The sequence below is a fragment of the Myotis nattereri genome, assembly GCF_964212035.1.
Source record: "Myotis nattereri genome assembly, chromosome: 2".
NCBI lineage: Eukaryota > Metazoa > Chordata > Mammalia > Chiroptera > Vespertilionidae > Myotis > Myotis nattereri.
The window spans coordinates 17,729,972-17,753,518 of NC_138076.1; the positions used below are offsets into that span (position 1 = coordinate 17,729,972).

Sequence of the window (23,547 nt, forward strand, 5' to 3'; positions counted from 1 at the left end):
GATTAGTTGATGCACACACAAATAGCATACTTTCTGCACAAGTCAGATGTTCAATTGCTGACTAAATGTAAATACAATCTTTAATTAACCAAACAATAAATTGACTAGACCAGCTTTCTCAAAACAGATTCTAACATTAAAAAAAGAGAAATGACTCTGTCATAGGTCTAAATTATTCTTACCCAATAAAGAAAAATAGATTTTAAACTAAAATGAGTTACAAATACGAGGATAAATGCAGTTTCCTGTGACAACAAACTGTAATGCAGTGTATTTTGAGACAAACTGTTCTACAGGATGGTTCAAAGGAGACTTCTAACAAATCCCAGAGGGATTCTTCAATGGTTGTAAGTTCAGAAATAAGAAAATAAAGCAGAGAACTTATACCCCAAGAAATAAAAAGGACTTATATCCTTACAAAATTTTCCTTTATTAATCTTTTAAATCTTTTTTTCCACATTGCATTACTAATCAACCCCTTACCTTCTCAGTTTCTTTTCATTAGCAACTGCATCTGCAGTCATTGTATTCATTAGAACTAATTTAAAGAGATGTTTTATAAAAATAATTTCTTCCTCCACAAGCCTGATTTTCAAGCTGCATGAATCATTGGGGATTTATCCTTTAAGCTGGCTGAAATACTAATATTATATGAATTTGACTCAAGAAATATTATATGAATTGAAATCAAACTATGCCTGTAGAAAAAGATTTAATATGCCTGAATGTAAGTTACCCCATTCAAAAGAGTATATAGCCTTACTCTATTTGGAAAACTTATTACGGAATGTCTTTGGGGAAGAAATTAGCCTGAAATGCCCTGAATCAAACATAATTTTGAATGCATATACAGATTTTAAAAGCATATATTTCAAATGACTTAGAAGTGAGGATATGTTTTGGTAAACTGTCATATACAAACATTGATATTAAAGGTGTAGGAGAGGACACTAAAATTGTTCTACAAAATGAGTTAAAACTTAAAAAATATTTAATATAACACACTTGGCATTTAAACATTTATATGTGTTTCTGAAAGCCTACATATTTTTTTATCAAAACACTTTGGGGAATCTTATTAGGAAAATGAGGGCATAGCCTTATGTTTTTGCTAGATTCAAAACTCAAGTTTTAGAGGCATTTTACATTATGCATATTAACAGAAGGCAGAGTATACAAATATGAAAGATTGATTACCTCCTCCAAAAAGGCCTTCTCTAGACATCTCAGCTTATGTATCATCTACTACTTTGTTTTGTTGGCTATATATCACTATTCATTATGTGAAATAAATTACTTACATTAGTTTATTACTCGTGTCTCTTGACTGAAATGAGAACTGCATTGAAGTCAGGGACTTTGGCTTGTCCTATGAAACCCCAGGTAGTAATGAAGTTTGTAAACATGAGGGGGGAAGGAAGGAGGAGATGAAGGCAAAAGCAGCTGGAGCAGAAGGAGAGCTCCTGTAGTTTATTTAGTCTCTAAGTCAGTTCTTGTGGGTTGTTGTTCATGTAATGGGTATGTATACAAGGACCATCCACATATTTGCTTATTCTTCAATAAACACAAAAAGAAAAAACCCTCTGAAACTAAAAAAACCCAAAAAACCCTGAATTCAATTTATTCAGGTAATTTTTAAGTTCTAAAACAATAATATTTACAAACAGCCAGAGATTTTTTGTTTATAATGCTAGCTCAAATTTTAATGTGTTCTATTTTTACATTTAGAACCAAAACACATACTTGAGAGAAAAACACATTTTTTTCATGTTCTGTTTCAAAGTACAGATTTCTAAATATAACTGAATAGTCAGATAAGATTGTTTCCATTTTCTTTTTTTGAAGAAATTCAAACAAGAAATAAAAATATCACAAATACAGTATCAACAGAATCTGAAGGTTGTTTAAAGCATCCTTATTTAGAATATTTAACTAAAAGAAACATTTTTTTTTAAGAAACATTTTTAATAATAAATGTGTAACATCTTTTTATAACCAAACATAAATCAAATGGCTGAGGCAAAGTCATTTTTTGAATAACAGTTAATATTACTGCTTTAATACCTGTTCAGGAGTTCTGATTTTTACAGACTATTTTCAAATAAAACAACTATATGGACAAAAAAATATGTTACCTTGATAATCACTGCTTTAATTCTATAGTCTTTTTTCAAATTCCTTTCTCTAGATTGTAGTTCTTTGCTTGGCTTTCTTCTTTTAAAGATCTGTTTGTTAGAGAAGAACCCTAAGTATTCTGCATTCAATGCTCTTTGGTTAACGTGACTAAAGCAGCTTATCCTGGGGGTTCTTAGTCTTCTTCCAAAGGGAAAAATTACTCTACAATAAATACGGCCGAAATTACTCTCTCTTTGGAGACCTGTTATATATGTAACATAGTTTGCTAACTTAAAAAGTGTGACAGAAAACAGGTTAGCTACCTGTTTAGAATTAGCCAATGCAAATTTGTTACCATATTTTAGGGCCCACTAGCATTTGAGAAAAGTCTGTCTAGCTGAGAGGAATCTTTCTGACTGGGATCTTATAGAAAACACGAATAGTTGGTGGTGAGCAGAGAGGTTGCTAAAGACCATCTATATATATAAAAGGCGAAGTGACCGGCCGACTGGCTGGTAGGTATGATGTGCACTGACCACCGGGGGCAGACACTCAATGCAGGAGCTGCCGAGAGACAGCAACTTTGCAGAGTGTCCTCTTACACTCCAAGAACCCTCAGGGGATGTCAGACTGCCGGTTTTGGCCTGATCCCCGCAGGCCAGGCCTAGGGACCCCACCTGCCGGACAGACCCGCTCACTCCATAGATGCCCTTTGAGCCGCAGACCCAGGTGCAGCCAGCCGGGAAGGGACCGCAGGAGGTTGGCTCCAGGGAGTCTTCAGCCCATCTCGCCCCGCTGGCCACCTTCTAATTAATTACCTTTTAATGTGCACGAATCTGTGCACTAGGCCTCTAGTAGTTTTATACTATGCCCCAGTTGTTCTACAATAATTATTAAGGCATTTTTCACTTTTGTGGAATGTTGAAAAAAAAACAAAACTTGTACTTGTGCTTCATTATTTAAATTATTAAAATTCCACTAAACTAATGGCATAAACTGAAGACACTGTTTCCTATTATTTGCTACAAAATCATTAAAAACTGTTTAAATTATGAAATACAAATATGAAAGATACAATATTGTGAAAAGTGCTCTTATGGAAAAAGGTATAAAATGTGCTGAATTTCAATATAATAAATCTGCTTCAAACAAATTTTAGAAATCTCTTCTCAAAGACACTGAAAATATAAAAACACTTATTATATTTTATAAGTAAAATTTAGAAAATATTGAAATTAAAGGAATTTTTCATGTAAGACAGTAAAATTATAAATTATATGTCAAGAGTTATAAAATTGTTTTGACAACCAACTCAAGTAAAAAATATTCTCCAATGGACACAGACAACTGGGGGGTGAGGGCATGAGCGGGGGGGGGGGGAAAGAGGGTAATGTGGGGACAAGGACACATATATAATATCTTAATCAATAAAAAATATATATAAAAAATATTCTATTTTAATCTAAGTTAAATGGCATAACATTACCATAAACAATGTACCAAAAATATCAGAAACAAGATTTCTTAAAGATTTTACTACTGTTTAACCTTAACCATAGTAAATGTTATATTTAACTCTCCTTATTCCATTAGCATAATCTCAAAGAAAATCTTTATATAATTGTAACAGCTGTATAGCAACATTTCAAAAAATAAATTTCAAAAAATATTGTTAATGTTTTTGATAGCTAGGTGGGTAGTGAAAGTAGCCTAGTACAGTGTTAACTAAAATAATAGCATGGGAATAATTCTGGTATTTTGGATATCAGGAATTTTTACCCATTGCATATGCTGCATTTCACAATTTTATAAAGGCTATATGATTTATATTTCCTACCACACTTACATATATTTAAAATATTAACATAAAAGTATATAAGTACAATACACTTGGAAAAACGTGTAAATCTCCTTTATTTTAGTAGACAGAAGACTGTTTCAAAGTCCTTGCTGAAAGGGTTCTTGTTGTTGCCATGGAACTGGAAGATAAAAACCCACAAAGATTTGAGATAAGTTAATGATGCAGACTAAATGGCACATAACAGTATAGTGGGTGGAAAGACATGAGTTAAGTTAAAGCCGGAAGTTCAAATTCACATTTGCCCTTTACTAGCAATGGGATCCTGACAAAGTGATTGAAGCTCCCCAAGGAGAAATTTCTTCATCTGCAAAAGAATAGTATCTACATCTCTCTCAGGTATGTTGTTTAGAATTAAATGGAATAAAGGATGTAATGTGTCCGGCCCCCAGGGCTCACTTAGTCCCTCCCTTTAGTTCCATTTATGGTGCTGAATTAAATATTATGAACAAAACACAACAGCAAGTGGGTCACAGGGATTTTCATACCTTTAGAAATATGTAGTTTCTGTAAGTGTGGCATTATCTGCACTCATAAAAACTAAACGATGTGCTTACATTGCCTCCTAATATTTTTAGAGTTACTTTTGGATACTATAATAAGTAGATAATCATTTATTTTTACTTGACTAATATAACCAAAGAGGTAACAATTAAAAATTTTGAGCCTCAAAGCTGGACTTGATTCCAGAGATACCTTTTTTAGCATCACAAACAGCTTAATTATTAAGAACACAAGAAAGCTCAAACTATGAGAAACTTTATGAAACAATTACATTCAAGATGTCTACTTTAATTTATAGGTTTGCCATATCCATGCTTGGTGTGTTTATCATTACAGCAGCAGTAGCAGCAGCAATCAAATTCAATTATATGCAATGTGTCAAATTAGCCAAAAAAGGATATATGCTCTTCCAGCCCCACTCCTGTTTCTTTCTCCCCTTCTTCAGAGTTTTTTTCAGGTTCTGTTTTTTGGTGAAAAATTGCCAGTACTTTTTCAATTCATTTGGTGGGGTAAAGAGGGAAGGGAAAGATACATATATAATTGCAACGCCACACAACACTCACATGCCTTATCATGTGAGAAGTGTACACAAGAAGTACTATGGGAGGACAAGAGGAAATGTCACATGGGAGAACAGTTAGGGGTTCAATACTAGCTTGCATTCAGAGGTAGAAGTGGTAGGAGATGAGGCTACACTGTATAGCCAGGACTGTGAAGGTCCTGCACTCCAAGCTAATTTGACTTTTATCCTATAGGTGTTAGGTGCCGGTGTCAACTCCAATGCAGAGGTGCTCCAGTGATCAAATTTCTTTTTCTGTTTTTTTGTGAAACTCCCTTAGGCCAGGGGTTGTTTCTTTTTCTTTATTTTTAAATTTACTTTTAAATTATAGTTGACATACAATATTATATTAGTTTCAGGTTTACAATATAATGCTAAGACATTTACTGGTATATACCTTATGAAGTGATCATGGTAAGTCTAGTAGTCACCTGTCACCATACATACTAGTAGTTATTACAATATTTACAATATCCCCTATGCTGTCCTGATCAGATTTCTTAATAAGAAATACAATTGTAGCCCAAACCGGTTTGGCTCAGTGGACAGAGCGTTGGCCTGTGGACTCAAGGGTCCCAGGTTCGATTCCGGTCAAGGGCATGTACCTTGGTTGCAGGCACATCCCCAGTAGGGAGTGTGCAGGAGGCAGCTGATCGATGTTTCTCTCTCATCGATGTTTCTAACTCTCTATCCCTCTCCCTTCCTCTCTGTAAAAAAATCAATAAAATGTATTAAAAAAAAGAAATAGAATTGTAATAGCTGCTACTTATCAAATTAGACAAATGAAATGAATTAATTCAATTAGCTTTCTCTACTTATTAACTTATAAGAAAATGCAGGACTGAGAAATAACTTTTGAATTTAAAAGATATTCTCTTACATTTCTCTGTTTAACACACTAAGAGATTAATTTTATTAAAAATACATTTTACCTCTAATGGTAGAATATTTGGGTGTTAGTGGATAACTAGTTTTTGCAGAATTATTGTCTTAAAATTTTGCTTTAACTCTGGTAAATATATATTTCAATTTAATTTTAAAAACCTATATTATAATCATATTTTACAAATAGAATTGAATTTAAGAAAACATTTTTCAAGTACTAGTGGCAAACTACCAAACTGTTCTATCAACACATCTCAATGAACTTTATTTTCACTTCTGCCAAGATGGTATATTAGAATACAGACAGAAAGAGAAAGACTGCTTTATCTGAAGTTTCTTTTTCCACCTTGGTTTTTTAGTCTATTTTTCTCCATTTATTAAAATAATGTATGTTGCCAGTGGAAAAATACAGAAAAACACTTTCCACACACCTCAAATTTTATCACTCAGAGGCAGACAAGTTGAAATGTTGGTGTACTTAATTTATATGCATTTCTTTGATTATATAGGTAAATTTATATGACACAGTTCTAAAAACTATCATTAAAAACTTTAATAAGCCCTTTAATGGTTACATTACATTTCATGATATGAATTAACTATACTTTTAAAAAATATATATTTTATCGATTTTTTTTTTTACAGAGAGGAAGGGAGAGGGATAGAGAGTTAGAAACATTGATCAGCTGCCTCCTGCACACTACCTACTGGGTATGTGCCCGCAACCAAGGTACATGTCCTTGACCAGAATTGAACCTGGGACCCTTGAGTCTGCAGGCTGATGTTCTATCCACTGAGCCAAACCAGTTAGGGCAACTATTCTTTTCTTAATGATACCCCATAAATTGGTTTTTTAAAAGAATATATTAATGAGATTAACAATTCTCTGTCTTCCCTCATTTGGCAACTAGATTTTCACCTGGCAACATAATTTAACTCTGTCTGATATTTGAACAATTCTACACATCTGCACAGAAAAATGACTGCTATATATCACTACTTGTTGTAAATTCCATTTTATAAATATACAAAGATAAAAGTGAAAACTCAAGGAAGCATTAACACTTGTGAAACTCACCGTAAGTCCAAGGAACTTGTGGAAGCACACCTGAATTAGGAGGGTAAGGGTATGCAGCTTGTGGTAATGGTTGGTAAGAAGCAAACTGTGAAAAAGCTGGCTGCTGAACAGTGTAAGGAATAGGCATCTGAGATGGGAAATACATATTTGCTGGCACAAAGCTACATGCTTGTGGCCCCCCAGCAAAGCAGGCAAAATATTGAGAATACAAAAGATTAGAATGTGTATTTTGGACAGTATCTGACACTGCAGTCAACATCTCAGGAGGAAGTGGCTGTACTTCAAATGATGTTATGCCCTGGTATGTCTGGGTAATGGAACTGCCGTTGCTGCTGCTGTAATGATAAACACACCAAGCATAGGAAGGATTTAAAGTTCCAAAGGAGTGTTCAGAAGAATTATATATTGGGGTACGTGCAGACTGTGGAAGCTCATTCTGGTCTTTGGCAGCATTCCGGGTTTGGACTTTGGAATTTTCATTATTCTGTTGTTCAGAAAAAGAGTATTCTGCTGTTTGATTGACATTAAGGCTTATGTTCTCAGAAGTTTCAACAGGTGCAGTGCTGGGGTTCAATGTATCTTTCATATATTTTCCTTTTGACTCAGTTTTTGCAGGTTGTGTTTTATGTATTTGTGGAACAGGTATTTTGTTCTGGATAAATATAGGTTCTGAAGAATTAGTGACTGTAGAATTTGTAATAGATGAATTTAATATTTCATTATCTTGAAGTTCAGAAACAGTGTCATTCATTTCTAAATTGGGAAGGATACCCCTCGCAAAACAGAACTTTGAGGGTCCTGATGCGTTAGGCAGAAGAGCAGCATCAGTCCCTGGTTTTATATCTGAGGGATCTGGGGAATTGTTAAGCAATTTCTGTGAAGGTGTTTCATGGTCTTTTGAAAAGGTGCCATCTACACTTTTTTGGTCATGTAATACAAAAGAACCTTCTTTCTTATCACTTTTTGTTTCAGCAGCCCTAAAATTCACATCTCTCTTCTTCATGCTATTTACATTTCCCTGTTGTCCAGTGAAATCTTCTGAAGTAGCAGATGAAATATTAGTTAATTCTATTGTTCCCTGTGACTTCAACATGCCAGTGTCTTTTAAGTTCTTTAAAGATAAAGGTGAGTCAGGAAATGATCTTTGCATTTCAACCTTTTTTGGAGATCCACGGTTTCTTCTCTGGTTGTTAGATGAACTTGGTCCTATTTTACTTTCACTTTCGGGATGAGATCTTGTGGTCCTATTAAGTGTAACACACACACACACACACACACACACACACATATATGTATATATATATATACACACATATATATAAACAATTTTAAATATACAGTTGCAAAATTTTAATATAAATATATTTGAAATTTTTATTCAGGAGAAGAGATTCTTTTTAAAAAATATATATTTTCTTGATTTTTTACAGAGAGGAAGGGAGAGTTAGAAACATCGATGAGAGAGAAACATCGATCAGCTGCTCCTGCATACCTCCTACTGGGGATGTACCCGCAACCAAGGTACATGCCCTTGACCAGAATCAAACCCGGGACCCTTGAGTCCGCAGACCGACGCTCTATCCACTGAGCCAAACCGGTCAGGGCATGAGAAGAGATTCTTAAGATTAACACTTTCGCTTTCTATTGGCTGTCTACAAGTAACATATTTCCCCAGTTTGCTACCTTGGTTTGAATCTAGATACTCCACATTTTAAATATATATTTTGAAAATATACATTGCTTCCAATATTGTAAAGAATTATTTTATGCTTTGGACATTTCCCGATTGAGGCTTTTAGACGTAGAAAAGCATCACTATTCATTTTTTTTAGTGTAGTTTCTAATTCATATACCTCCAATCTATTGACAATCCTCTTTACTTACATAACTGGAGAACCACCAGATGTGCCCTGGCCCCAAGATCTTCTGTTATCATTAACTGCTAAGATAGCTTGTTTAAGATTGAGAATAGAAAAAGCAGACCTCCAAAATTCCTTGCCAATTTAATATCCTTTGCATTCCTACATAATTTTACACAGTTTCAAGTAGGCTGAAGAAAGAATCTATTATGGGAATGGATAGAGCCAAAGAGTTAATACAGTTCCACAGGTAATTATAGATATAATTATTTGGTGTCTCATCAAGTTTTTTAAAATCACATCTGGAAAAGAACATGTTGAAAAGAAAAAAAGTAACTATTCTTCCAGAATCAAGAGAAATTAATCTTTGGCCTTGAATTTATTTTCTACTTATGAAACTAAAAGCTTCATATTTTACTTACTACAGCTTCCTTAAAGGCACTTTAATGACAACCTAGATCAGTGGTTCTCAACCTTCCTAATGCTGCGACCCTTTAATACAGTTCCTCATGTTTGGTGACCCCCAACCATAAAATTATTTTCGTTGCTACTTCATAACTGTAATTTTGCTACTGTTATGAATCATAATGTAAAGATCTGATATGCAGGATATATTTTCATTGTTACAAATTGAACATAATTAAAGCATAGTGATTAATCACAAAAACAATATGTAATTACATATGTGTTTTCCGATGGTCTTAGGTGACCCCTGTGAAAGGGTCGTTCGACCCCCAAAAGGGTCGTGACCCACAGGTTGAGAACCGCTGACCTAGATCATCATCCAACCCCATACAATACTTTGACACAGTTTCCAAAAAGTACAATTTTGACTTTATCACATTTCCAATGATGTTTCAGTGATGCCTTGACCTTATAGACTGACAGTTGTTTGCATCCTCTGTCCTATTATGTATTCTCTTAGAGAATATTCTTCCATGAAGATAGCACTCTTTGTTAACCTTATGTTATAATCCATTTTCCTGCTAAATGAAACAAAGTTTGATTCTTTGAGTGCCAAATACCAGCTATAATTAGTTATCAAAAGCAAGATAATTATAGAACTGGTTTATCTTATCCTTCTAACATTTCTATTCATGTTTATACCACTACATAACTATTCAGAATCGTATGTGCCAGGAAATAAAATGCCATATTTATCTTTTTTAAAAAATTATCATCTGAGTACATGCTTAGAGAGATGAAAGGAAAGAAGGAGAGAGGGAGGAAGAGAAATACAGAGAGAGAGAGAGAGAGAGAGAGAGAGAGAGAGAGAGAGAGAGAGAAAGAGAGAGAGAGCTATCAATTGGCTGCCTTCTGTATGTGCCTCAACTACAGACAGAACCCACAACTCAGGCATGCGTCCTGACCAGGAATTGAATTGACAACCCTTCGTTGTACAGGACAATGCTCAACCGAGCCACTCTGGCCAGGCTAAAATGCTGTATTTAAAGAAGCAAAACTGACCTGGCTAGTGTGGCTCAGTTGGATGGGCATCTTCCCATGCACTGAAAGACTGCCAGTTCAATTTCTGGTCAAGGCATATGCCCAGGTTTGCGGGCCAAACTGGGTTTTCAGGCTCAATCCTTGACAGGGGTATGTAGGAGGCAGCTGAGAGATGTCTCTCTCTCTCTCTCCCTCTCCCTCTAAAGATCAATAAAAACTATATGTTTAGCTCGGCTAGTGTGGCTCTGTGGTTGGGCCTCTACTATGAACCAGGAGGTCACATGCTTGGGTTTCAGGCTTGGGTTGTCGGCTTAATCCCCAGTAGGTGGTGTGCAGGAGGCAGCCAATCAATGATTCTTTCTCATCATTGATGTTTCTACTTCTCTCTACCTCTCCATTCCTCTCTGAAATCAATAAAATATATATATATGTATATATATATATATATTTAAAACAAAGAGTGGCCTACCTTATAAAAATGTTTAAAAAAAGCAAAACCAAGTGAGACAGAACTGAGGATGTGTATCTTTTTTATTTTATATTACTCATTCTCCTTCATAAAATAAAAGAAAAATGGAAGAAAATGAAGCTTATCATGATCTGAAAATCTTACAGCGTTGAGTCAAACAAGAGATGGTCAACAAGTCCAATGGTGCCACTTCATGTCAAAATAAGAAAAATATAAATAATATAGTGAGATTTTTATAAATACAATTCAGTTCATAGAGCTAAGCTTTATTTTGAAATCATGTCCTTTGTATAGTATAGTATTAAAACATCCTTTTATGAAACACTGGTATATTTATGTGTTTGTCTATGACTAAGTTCCCACTTAGTAATATAAGTTGGCAATTTATATCTTTTTAACCAATTTTGAAATGTGACTGGTCTGTAGAATCCACACATTTAAAAAACTCAATCTAAGCACATATCCTATTCTTGTATGCTGTTTTTAGTAAAACCAGTCACTAAGTCCCATCAATTCTTTAAGTAATGTCTTGTCAAATACAAATTTTACTTTTTTTCATTATGTAAAACCATCACTCTTCTAAGCCCTGGCTGACTTATGACTTCTAACTGTACTCAGAATCTCCTTATCCTTTACATTATTGAAAAAACATTTTACAAAAAGGAAAAAAAAACATTTTACAGCACACTATCTTTCAATTCTTACAAAGTTTAAACTCTTTAGGCCTTATTTAATAAACTGCATAATATGAAACAACCACCTCTCCCTTCTTAGCTTACTCTTGTTCCCTAAATTACATGTATGATCCAACAAAGGTATATAAATAAATGTTTTAGTCTTGTTACTTAATATGTGCTCAATTTTAATTTTTCTTCAGATAGGGGGTTGATGGCAATCCCTACCTTGGATGCTTGAACGTTGCCTTTTCTTTGTTGATTTTTGTGACATCTTTCACGTTAACCTATGTTTAAAACATACAAAATAAAGCTACATTGGTGATATAAATATTTATCATTCTAATATCAGATATTTGCAATTGCTTGTTCTGTCATCATCTAAAATGCACTAACACTTCATTCACTGACGAACCTTCCCTTTGAAAAGCAGTGAATCTGCGGGACTTCCCATATTTTGTTAATGTTTGGAAATACATTTAAAAAAAGAAATTTGCAAAATTCTTTATATCCCCACACTTGATAACAAACCTGGGAGTCCATTTACAACTGCTTCCTCTTATTCCTTTTAGTAAACCAGCCAGTAAGCCCCATTGTAAGTAATGTCAGTCAAACATAGAGTTTCCTTTTTATTCTGCAAAACAGCACCCTTTTCTAAGTCCTGGATAACTTACTTCTTCTAACTGTACTCAGAAGATCTACCTTTAAATGACTTACAAAACTGTTCCATAGGACACTATCCTTCAATATGTACAGAATTAAGTTCAAACTAGGTAGGCCTACATTTAAAACATTTTATAATCTGAAACAATCTTCTCCATCCTTAGCTTGTCCACTAGTGTTTTTTTGTTCCAGACTTAATTTTAAACTCATTTCTCAAGATAGGTCAATAAACACTGTGTCTTTGGCTCATGTTATTTTCCTAACTTATATGTCCTCTTCATTTTTACACGCAGGTGATATTATTTTTTCCTTTAAAGTAAGGCTTTGGTTTGTACTATTCCATGAAATCAGCAAATAATCCTTCTCTCTCTCTTTTTCTTTTCTTCTCATTACTTATCACACCTTTTTAGTATCCCCCTCTTTTTACTCCATGTGGAATATGCAACTTGTGTTCTTGTGTTTTGGAAGTATATTTATAAACTGGTTTCTTATTATGCATTTTCCTATAAACACGGCTAATATATAATGATTAGTTTCCTAGTCTCTAGGACTAATGTAATAATGAATACAATTAGAGTAAACTGAGAAAGAATCCTACTTTTCATTTTGCATATAGGCTTATCTTTACTTTTCAATTGAGAAATTCTTGAAAAATTTTGAGAAGCCTCTGAGAGCAAAATAGGGCCACTTGTTAGTACAGACTGCCTGGTTTTACATCCGTGTTCTCCCATTTAATAATAACTCTATGACAACGGGAAAGTTATTTAACCTTTCTATGTCTCAGTTTCCTTACCTTTTTTTTACTTTACTTTTTAGTTTCCTTACCTTTAAATAAGAAAGTAATAGTGCCTACATCATAAGGCTTTTGTGAATAATAAAAAGTTAATATTTGTACAATATTATAACAGTGCCAAGCACACAAAAAGTGCTGTATAAAATTAGTTAAATAAAATATGTTTATGTAGGACTTCTATATCTTCATAATCATCTATTTAATAATATCTTTCCTGCCCTGGCCAGTGTGACTCAATTGGTTGAGCACCATCCCATGCACCAAAAGGTCACTGGTTCGAATTCCCTTCAGGGCACATGCCCGGGTTGTGTGCTTAATCCCCAGTAGGGGGCATGCAGGAGTCAATCAATCAATCAATGTTTCTCTTTCACATTTATCTCTCTCTCTCTCTCTGAAGTAAAAACATATTTTAAAATGTCTGTCCTATTTCTTCATGTGAATAATGTTCAAAAACACAGGTTCCATTAGCTAGTTTTTAATATTCACTACATTAACTATTAGCCTTGCTATATAGAAGATACTCAATAAATACTCGGTTACTCACTTAACTCACATTTGTAATATTGCACTTTCCCTTAAGAAGTGATTAAAATTCACGTCCTTTCGAGAAATGTTTTCTAAGTTAAATAATTTAATTTGTACATTTAAAAGACATTTGCAAGTTATGTCTCATGTACACAATCATTTATATTTTATAGGTAATTATAAATTGTTGAATCCAATGCTTTAATAAATTCATTTTTCAAGGCAATATTTAAATCAGTCTCAATTTTTACAATTCTGCTAACTACTTATTTGATTAAAGAGTAGATTCGTTCTAAAAAATACTACTACATAGGTTTTGTTTTAAAACATTTGTTACCTTTTGTTTTTTACAACTGGAAACTGTAGTATATTTCTCTTGTTCCTGAGAATCTTGACATTTGTCTACAGTGATAGGTCGTTTTTTAGAAGAATTTGAAACATTTTTCATTAGGCACTCTGAAATTGAGGGTACCTTTTTACAAGTACTGGATTTATCGATATCCTTCCTAGGTTTTACATGAACATTCATTTTTTCTCCTCTCCCCAGTTGAAAAGTCTTCTCTCTATTATGCAGCATTTGGCACAGGATAAAGGAAATGGTTAATTCAGCATTCTTAGCACACATTATCTTCATATGTTCAATAGTTTTCATGACTTTCACAATATGGGCCATTTTCCCTAAATCTTTCTGAGGGGCAGCCAATATATTTTTGAGCAGCATAGAAAACTGACTGTAGTTGTATTCTAACTCTGTCACAGTGGTTCCATAATTTACAGATGCTACACATGGCACAAAGTCAATATACGTGGAAACGGAATACTCAGACTTCTGTAGAAGTTTTTTAACTTGTGAAAGTTCTTGAAGTTCTCTTGAGAACAAATGAAAAGCGTATGAGCGATTAACAGCAGCTTCATCATGTTTGTCAATAACATCCAGATCTTCCTTAAGTTCGGAAATAGCAGTCTCTATCACTTTACAAAGGCAATCTGTTGAGTTATCTTTAAGAAATGAAAAAGAAGCCATTTTTTCTTGGCAGTGAACCAGATCAGGAAGAAGTGACAAGTCAAACCAAAGCATACCTCGAAACCGTTGTTTATCTAGTTTCTTTGCCATTGAGTTTTTAAGGAAGTGAACTGTTTCTGAGAGCATGGCTATTTCAATATAGGTTTCAGTGGCTGCAGGTTTTAAAATTATAGCCTCATTGCTGTGGTTTTCGACCACATCCAAAACGTTTTCTTCTGTAATAAAAATATTTTCTCTCTTATCGTCTTGCAGCATCTGAAAATACTTTTTTAAAGTTTCTAAGTGATTGGTACATCTCAAAGTGAGTTCCTGTAATTTTTTAAAGTCTGCAAATTCAGCTTGATCCAATATTTCATTAATACAACAGATATCCGGATGTGAAAGCAAAGTACTGTTAAATTTACAGTTTTCTATGCTAATTGTTTCTTTGTTTATTAGGTCATCTGACTTTCTGGAAGCCACCATAGTATTCTCCTCAAGCCCAATATTGGAAACTTGTTCACTGCTTAATTCTTTGGACAATGTATCATATATCTTTTGCAATTTAGAAAAAGAAGATTGATTCATCTTGAGTAGTGTTTCTTTATTTTTCTGTCCTGAGCATTTTTTGCTGATAGATTGTCTCTTCTCTTTCCAAACAAGACTTTTCGCAGCATCGAAAAAGATATGTTCCAGGCCATAAAGAGATACATTAATACCTACTGCCTCATTGCTCTTGATAAAATTAACTTTTGAGGAGATCATTTCAATGATAATCCACAAATGGTCTCGTTTTCCTAGATGAGAATCAGCTTTAGGAGAGTCCCCATACATACTGACCAGCTCTAAAGTACTTTTTCTTAAGGTTTCAAGGTCTCCTAAACTATCTCCGAAGTTAACTCCACAGGTAAATGGAACAGAAAGAGAAAAGTCAAAGCAATCAGAACAATGCCTCAAGATTGCTTCACACTCATTAATTTGTCGTTTGCATTTTAAGAATGCGTAGTATGAATTTCCCTTTTTGGTGTCTTCTAATAAGTTAGCTAATTGAGCGTGATAGTTCTGCAACTCACAGTATGCATTATATTTTAGCCTTCCTTGAAAAGCAGGGTAGAAATTAGATTGTTGTTGAAATCCTCGTGGCCTGCCAAGCAGCTCACTGTACAATGTCTCATCATACCAAAGCAAGCTTCGGAATGTCGGTTCACCTCCTAAGAGCCTTTTTTTGTTTTCAATGAATTGAATAGTTTCCATCATCATTTGGAGTTCTACCAAGGAGTCAACAGCACATGGTTTTAACTTCTGTTTGCAATTATTCCACAGGTTTTTTTCTACCAACAATTCTCTTGAAATCAAGATTTGCTCAAGTGAACATTCTTGCTTTCTTTCAAAAGCTTCAACAAACAAAGGGAGAATACTTTGACAAATCTTAGTTTCTTCCTGTAGACTCTGCAAAGATGATGCTTCATCTGCCCTCCTTAAAATTTGAGCTAGCCTAGCTGGGAGATCTGAATGATTAGCTGAGCAATGTTTTTCTTCTAATTTATTTATGTATGACGTAGGCTTCTTCTGAGGAGTGGTGACTTTGGAGGTTTCAGAGTGAGCATGTAAAATAGGCATGTGATTCATTCCTAAAATGTCTGGTTGTGTGGTAGAATCAAACTGAGAGTCATTAACTTTAACCCCCTCTTTTTCTCTTTTGTTAAGCTGATTAGAGATTGTGGTATTCAAAGAAATTGCCTCACTAGTATTTTTAATGCTTAGACGAATATCGATTAAGTTATTTTTAATTGTTTTCTCACTTAAATAGGGGGATTCTTCTAAAATCGTAGTCTTGTACTCATTCCTAACAGTTGATCCTTCATTCATACTTTTTGCGTGAACTGAATCTTGTGCTTTTTTTGTTTGTTTAGCTTTCCATATTTTTCTGTCTGGAATGTCTTTCTTTGAAATACCTATTTTGGAAGAACCCTTTTTATCATCTTTTAAGAGCAGAGAACTATCACTAGAAAAAGGTTTTTTCATTATATTTGCCCCATAACTTTTACTTTCTTCAGTTACTGGTATGAGATCCAACTCAGAATTCTCAGTGATGTTGGTTTCATTCACATCTATAGGGATACAATTACTTGTAAAGCATTGTTCTGTCTTTAGAAGCTCCTTTCCACCACATTCTTGCTCACAGTGTGGTACATCGGTGGATCTTGCAAAAGAATCAATAGCTAAAGTCCTTTGTTTATCCAAATAAGGTTGTGAAGATTCCTCCTCATTATGTGCGACTGGAACACTTGATAACAATTGAGAAATGCTGTTACACCTTTTGCTTATTGTCAGACTTTGATTTAATGGATCCATAAGGACATTTCCTGTAATAGTATCTGGTTTGGAGCTTTCAGTAGGAGATGCCCGTTTTTCTAGAAAATTTACTGCCAGGTTTCTTTTATAACCAGATAAAATAAGGTTATCTGGTTTGTAGTTATCAACATTCAAAAAGTGCTTCACATTTGATTCTAAGACTGAAATAACTATGTCAGTTTTCACCTTTGTGTGAGCAATACAAGTTGCATCATAATTTTTGTCTGAGCTAAAACGTACATTGTTTTCTTTTATGCAACTTAAAGATACTGAATTAGTTTTATTTATTATTTCATTAGCCTCAGCACTTCCTTTTATTGCATCTTTAGTACTATGTGCTAAATGCTTCTCAGGCTTTTCATATTTATTAATGTTAGATAAAGATGTTATGCCAGTCTGGTTTTCTTTTTTAGTGAGTTTTTCATCTGGGCAGTCTGAGGATAACAGACACCGCATTTTCCCAGAAAAGGATTGAAGTTCTGATGATCTTGGATTTCTCATACAGGTATTGTCATAAGCTGACTGACTTGTATTTTGGGATGTGGAGCAGAGAGTTAACTGTGATTCAGGATATTCTTGATCACAAAATTCTCTCACGTGAATAGTGGTGTGGCTTCTGGAGACACGGTTGGCCACATTTTTCTTAGAAAAACACTTTGTGATTCTCTCTCCACTTGTTCCATAAGACTGGTATTTTGATACATGAGTTAATGACTTATCTACTTCAAATCCCAAAGCTCTTTTCTCTCCTGACTTGTCATATTTTCTTTTTGAGAAAAAAGGCTTAGTGGAATAATATCTTCTTTCAGCAAAAGGACTATAACCTTGAAGGTCACAAATTTCCCAAAAATTATTGCATATTATTGAATATGATTTGGGTAATGGGCCCTTTCTTGAAGTTTCTCCCACTTTAGCTATAAGCTCCAAAGACGTGTTAACTCTTCTATGAGCTTTTTTTAAGTAAAGAAGAGCTCTGTCAAGTTTTTTTGAAAGGCATTTGCTTTTGCATAAAGATACTTCACTATTTAGAATATCCAGGACACTCCTAATGTGCTTTTCTGACTGTGAAAAGGTTTTGATTCGTCCTCTGGATAAGGAAGAAAAACATTCAGATGAGTTTTGATTAGTTAGCTTCCTCTTCTTCTCACAAATTTCATGATACTGTACATTCTGGTCCCTAAAAGGTATATGTGGCTTTCGTTTGCTAATTCTTGACTCTGTGTCCTTTTTACTTATAGTATCATTACAATCAGTTTTTGACTTTGTAAGTAAAGATCTGCTTTCTTTATTTATTGTTGTGACATCTGAAAGTTCAGTAAGCAAAGGTCCACTGTTTTGTTTTTCTGATGCATGATTCATGAGTTTATTATGACTCAAGTCAAAAGAAAGTGAGATTTCAGATTTACTCACTTGTCCTGATTCTTGCCTTTTATTACCAAATTTATCTTCACATGGGTAATCTGAATTTTCACCAGAACACTGGGAATAAACTTCAAATCCTGGAACTTTCCCTTTTTCCTCACATATTTCTGATTTTGTGGCTTCAGTTATATATTTGCAAAAGGTATCTTTCAATGCAAGGGACTCAACAGTGGACCTGAATCTTGGCATAAGTGTATTAGTAAATGTAACTTGTAGATCTGGAAGTAAAATTGGGAACAAGAGCTCTGCTTCATCTTCTTGTGTAGAGGAAGAATCAGAGTGATGCTCGTCACTAAGCTCCCTTCTTGTGGTGCTTTTCAAAACTTCATTCTCCCCATTATTGCTTCCTAATAGCCCTTCCCAATCGATACGAGACTTCAGAGTCTCATATAAGGTCCCAAATTCATCATACAGTATACTTCCATGGCTATGAATATCTTGTAGAGATGGAAAAGCATCATCAAACTGTTCTGATTCTACTTCAGTTTCACTTTCCAATTCAAAATTTTGAAGAACTAAGTTGTCACTTATTGATTGATGAAATGAGTTGTATAATCTGTCTTTATCCAGACCCATTTCATAACCAGAAACCCCATGCTTAACTAATAATCCCAAATCTGGACTCTCAGAACAAATTTTGTGTCTTTGGTGGTCTTCATGACTTGTGTCTAATGTGGGCACCATTGCATTATCTGTCTGTATTTCAGCATTTGAGGCTTCTTGCATTGAAGAATCTGAGATTTTGGGGTATATGGAAGTGAAACGTTCCACACTCCTTATGGTATTTTGCGTATCTTTTTGTTTTATGGCATTGATAGTATCTTCAGTTTCCAATAATGTAGTTTCTGTTGATACATATTTCCCCCTCCAAGTCAAATACAATGTAGAAAATTCTTCAGAACTCAGAATTTCTACATTATTGTAATTTTTATTCTTCCGCTTTTCATCTATATTAATAAAATTTTTGTTTGTATGAAAACCCAGCTTCTCATCTCCACATATATTTTCTGTGTTGTTTTCTGTAGATGAAGCAACGTCTTCCTCGTTAGCCTCAGTTTGGCTTTCTTTATCATGATCTCTTTGTTCTTTGAAATCAACATTCAGGTGTATATCATTATTCAACTGCGCATTACAGAACAGAGTATAATCTTGACCTTTATCGCCAATTTGAGAAGTTTCTTTACAGTTTCTTTGAATGTTTTCTAATGACACTGGATCACTTTCATTTTCCCTATGGACACATGTATGTTCTCTAGTTACGCTGCAATGTGAATTGTCATGAACTATTTTAATGTCACGAGATGAAATAACTGTATCTATTGGCAGTTCTTTGGCCTGAGGAATGTCTTTTGCTTCCTGGAAAGCATCAGTTACAATGCTAATACAGTTTTGATTTGTCTTTTTCAATTTCAGTTCCATTAGTTTTTGAGAAATGGCAAAACCGGTATGAATGTTATCTTCATTCTCCAAACAGTGTTGAGAATGCTTTTGTGAAAGGCTTTCCACTCTTGGAGTAAGAGCATTTTGTACTTCCAATGCTCGATAGCCTAGCTCATACTTATTCTTTGTGCTGGGTATAGAAGACTTTGATATTTCTAACTCTTGAGTGATTAACATTTGATCACATTTTTTCCCAAAAGAATCAAGATTTTCATCCTCTTTGCATTCTTTGTGCAAAAAAATGCAATTATCTACTGGACTGGTTTTTGTTTTATTAGTACAATAATTATCAATCTCTTTCCACAAATTTTGCTCTTCTGTATGTTTGGAATTGTCTTCATGTATGCTTTCTTTCCTTTGGAATGGAAAATCTGCAGACATTGTGTGACCAGTCTGACATATAGTTTTTAAATGAGAAGACTGTGATTCCTGAGAAAGGTTTCTGTTATACCCTTTCATACAAGTATTCATTGATTCATAAGAGTTATGTGCCTCACTATTTTGTTCAAATAAAAGTGGGATGTTACTTTTCTGTTGGGATCCCTGGGCTTTTTCCTCACTGTGTTTTTGGTTCTCAACTTCTGAAACTACATTTGACAAACACATTGGGGAGGAAAAATTGTCTTGGTCCTGAAATTGTCCTGCCATGGTAATTTTATTGGGAGATGTATAATCACAGTTCTTAGAGCCCATGTTATGAGCCTGAGATTGTGAATCATCAAAAGAAAGTTTGGAGCAAGGAGCACCCAAACAATTAGTAAGAACAGCATCATCACCAGGCTTGACTTCAGATGAGGAGGCAGAATTAGTTGGTATAGATAGGTTTTTTTCTGAATTAACTAAATCTGAACTCTTCTTAAATGGCAATATCTCAGTTAAACCTGTACTATTAAGTTTTTCCTTGTTTTCTTCTCTCCTTGTAAGTCTTGGGTCTTTGATGATTTTTGAAGTAATAACTGTGCTTGAGCCAATATTGTTATGAAGGGGAAAAGCAGCAGGAATACCACTTAAAATATTTTTAAGATGTGTCAAATTTAACAAGAGGTCACCATTAACACTTTCTCTGGTATCACTGGGAATAAATGAAAGACCTGAATCATATGCATGTACTTCAGAAGTGTCTTTACATTCTGCTAAATTGTGCTTCATCTGTCCATTGTATGTTTCAAGGACAGAAATGTTTCCATCTTGTATATTTTCATAGGAACTAGAATTATTTGCATTGGGAGAGTTTATCTCTGAATTTAGTGCATTGCACGAACAGTTTTCCTGCGCAAATGTATCCACAGGTTTCCTGAAATGCTCATAGATGACAGTAGCATCTTTTCCTTTTCCAATTCTTTTGGCCACAGTACAGTTATTCAGAGAGCATGCTCTTTCTGTGAAAATAAAAAATAAAATAAGCAAAAATAGGAAGAAAAAGTATTTCTACAGAAACTCTATTAAATAGAAGTAAATTTATATAAAATAAAAAAGATCCCAAATAGCCGTAGCAATTTTAAGAAGAAAGAAGTTGGAGGGATCACAATACCAGATATCAAGTTATACTACAAAGCCACTGTACTCAGAATAGCTTGGTACTAGCACACGAACAGGCATATAGACCAATGAAACAGAACAGAGAACCCAGAAATGGACCCAATTAATATTTGACAAAGGAGGCAAGAACATACAATGGAGTTAAGATAGTCTCTTCAATAAATGGTGTTGAGAAAATTGGACAGCTATATGCAAAAAAATGAAACTAGACCACCAACTTACACCATACACAAAAAGGATAACTCAAATGGATAAAAGGCTTAAGTATAAGATGTGAAACCATAAAAATCTTAGAAGAAACCATAGGCAGCAAAATTTCAGACATCTCTTGTAGCAAAATGTTTACCAATACATCTCCTAGGACAATGGAAACTAATTAGAAAATAAACAAATGGGACTACATCAAAATAAAAAGCTTCTGCACAGCAAAAGAAACCATCAACAAAATAACAGGAGAGCCCACTGCATGGGAAAATATATTTGCCAATGATACATCCGATAAGGGGTTAATATCCAAAATTAAAAAATGGGCAAAAGACATAGACACTTCTCCAAAGTAGACATACAGAAGGCCAAAAGGCATATGAAAAATGCTCAAAGTCACTAACCGTCTGACATATGCAAATCAAAATGAGAATGAGTTATTACCTCACACCTGTCAGAATGGCTATCGTCAACAAATCAACAAATGACAAGTGTTGGTGAGGATATGGAGAAAAGGTAATACTTATACACTGCTGGTGGGAATGCAGATGGGTACAGCCTCTGTGGAAAACAGTATGGAGTTTCCTCAAAAACTTAAAAAGGGAACTCCCATTTGACCCAGTGGTTCCACTTCTAGGAATGTGTCCCAAGAATTCACAAACACCCATCAGAAAGAATATAGCACCTCTATGTTCAAAGCAGCACAATTTATAATAGCTAAGAAATGTAAACAGCCTAAGTGCTCATCAGCAGATGAATGGATTAAAAAGCTGTGGTACATCTGTACAATGGAATATTATGCGTCTGTGAAAAAGAAAGAATTCTTACCATTTGCAACAGCATGGTTGGACCTAGAGAGTATGCTAAGCAAAATAAGCCCATCAGAGAAAGATAAGAATCACATGATCTTACTCATATGTGGAATCTAATGAACAACATAAACTGATGAACAAAACCAGACCCAGAGATACAGAAACATTGAACTCATATGCATATATGTTTAACCCATAGTCACAAATAGGGTGATGAAGGCTTTGGGGGGCAAGGAGGTGGAGGGAGCAATGAGGGAAAAAGGGACATATTAATACTTTAAACAATAAAGATTTATTAAAATAAAGAAGTAATATATGCACCCCTATATTCAAAGCAGTACAATTTACAATAGCTAAGATTTGGAAACAGCCTAAGTGCCCATCAGCAGATGAATGGATTAAATAACTGTGGTACATCTACACAAAGGAATACTATGCAGCTGGAAAAAAAGAATTCTTACTATTTGCAACAGCATGGATGGACTTGGAGAGCATTATGCTAAGTGAAATAAGCCAATCAGAGAAAGTTAAGTATCACATGATATCACTCATATGTGGAATCTAATGAGCATCATAAACTGATAAAAATAGATCCAGAGACACAGAAGCTTTGAACAGACTGTCAAACTCAGAGGGAAGGCAGGGGAGGGTGGGTGGGTGGAAGAAATCAACCAATTAACTTGTATGCATATATGCATAACCCATGGACACAGATAATAGGATAGTGATGGCCTGGGTTAGGGGACGGGGGCAGGCTGGGAGAGGTCAATGGGGGAAAAAGGGAGACATATTTAATGCTTTCAACAATAAAGATTAAAAATAAATAAATAAACTAAAATAAAAGAGAAATTGGAAAGCTATGGCTTTGATTTAACTGAAAGTAAGCAAAATATCTATATAATAAAAGCCTAAGCGACCATTACGGCAGAATGACTGGAACAGCCAGTTGCTATGATGTGCAATGACCACCATGGGCAGATGCTCAATGCAGGAGCTTACCCCTCGTGGTCAGTGTGCTCCCACAGGGGGAGCGGCTGCTGAGCCAGAAGCTGGGCTCACGGCTGGCGAGTGCAGCAGCGGTGGCGGGACCCTCTCCTGCCTCCACGGCAGTGCTAAGGAGCAGCGATCCGAGAGGTAAGGAATGAGCAGGCAGGTGGTCAGGTGTGAGGGATCCTGGACTGTGAGAGGGTGCAGGCTGGGCTGGGCTGAGCGGAAACCCCCCACCCCCCGCCCCGTGCATGAATTTTGTGCTCCGGGCCTCTAGTCAAAGATAATCTGCCTGGGTTTTCTGTTAAAGGGCTGGGAATGTTAGAACAGGTACTGAAATGAAGATATAATAGTAAA

General features: G+C 34.9%; 1 protein-coding gene across 1 annotated transcript in view; it reads right to left on the reverse strand.

Moving 5' to 3' along the window:
• Nucleotides 1-4,053: 4,053 nt before the first annotated feature.
• The window catches only part of TEX15 (testis expressed 15, meiosis and synapsis associated), a gene marked incomplete at its 3' end in the record, with an annotated part of 60,047 nt that continues 40,553 nt past the window's right edge, over nucleotides 4,054-23,547 (reverse strand). The window contains exons 6-9 of the mRNA XM_081082241.1: nucleotides 13,766-21,027; nucleotides 11,676-11,734; nucleotides 7,000-8,243; nucleotides 4,054-4,094 (exon numbers count right to left, since the gene is read on the reverse strand). Coding sequence (XP_080938367.1) covers nucleotides 4,054-4,094; nucleotides 7,000-8,243; nucleotides 11,676-11,734; nucleotides 13,766-21,027 — 8,606 coding nt within the window. The remainder of the gene's footprint in view (nucleotides 4,095-6,999; nucleotides 8,244-11,675; nucleotides 11,735-13,765; nucleotides 21,028-23,547) is intronic.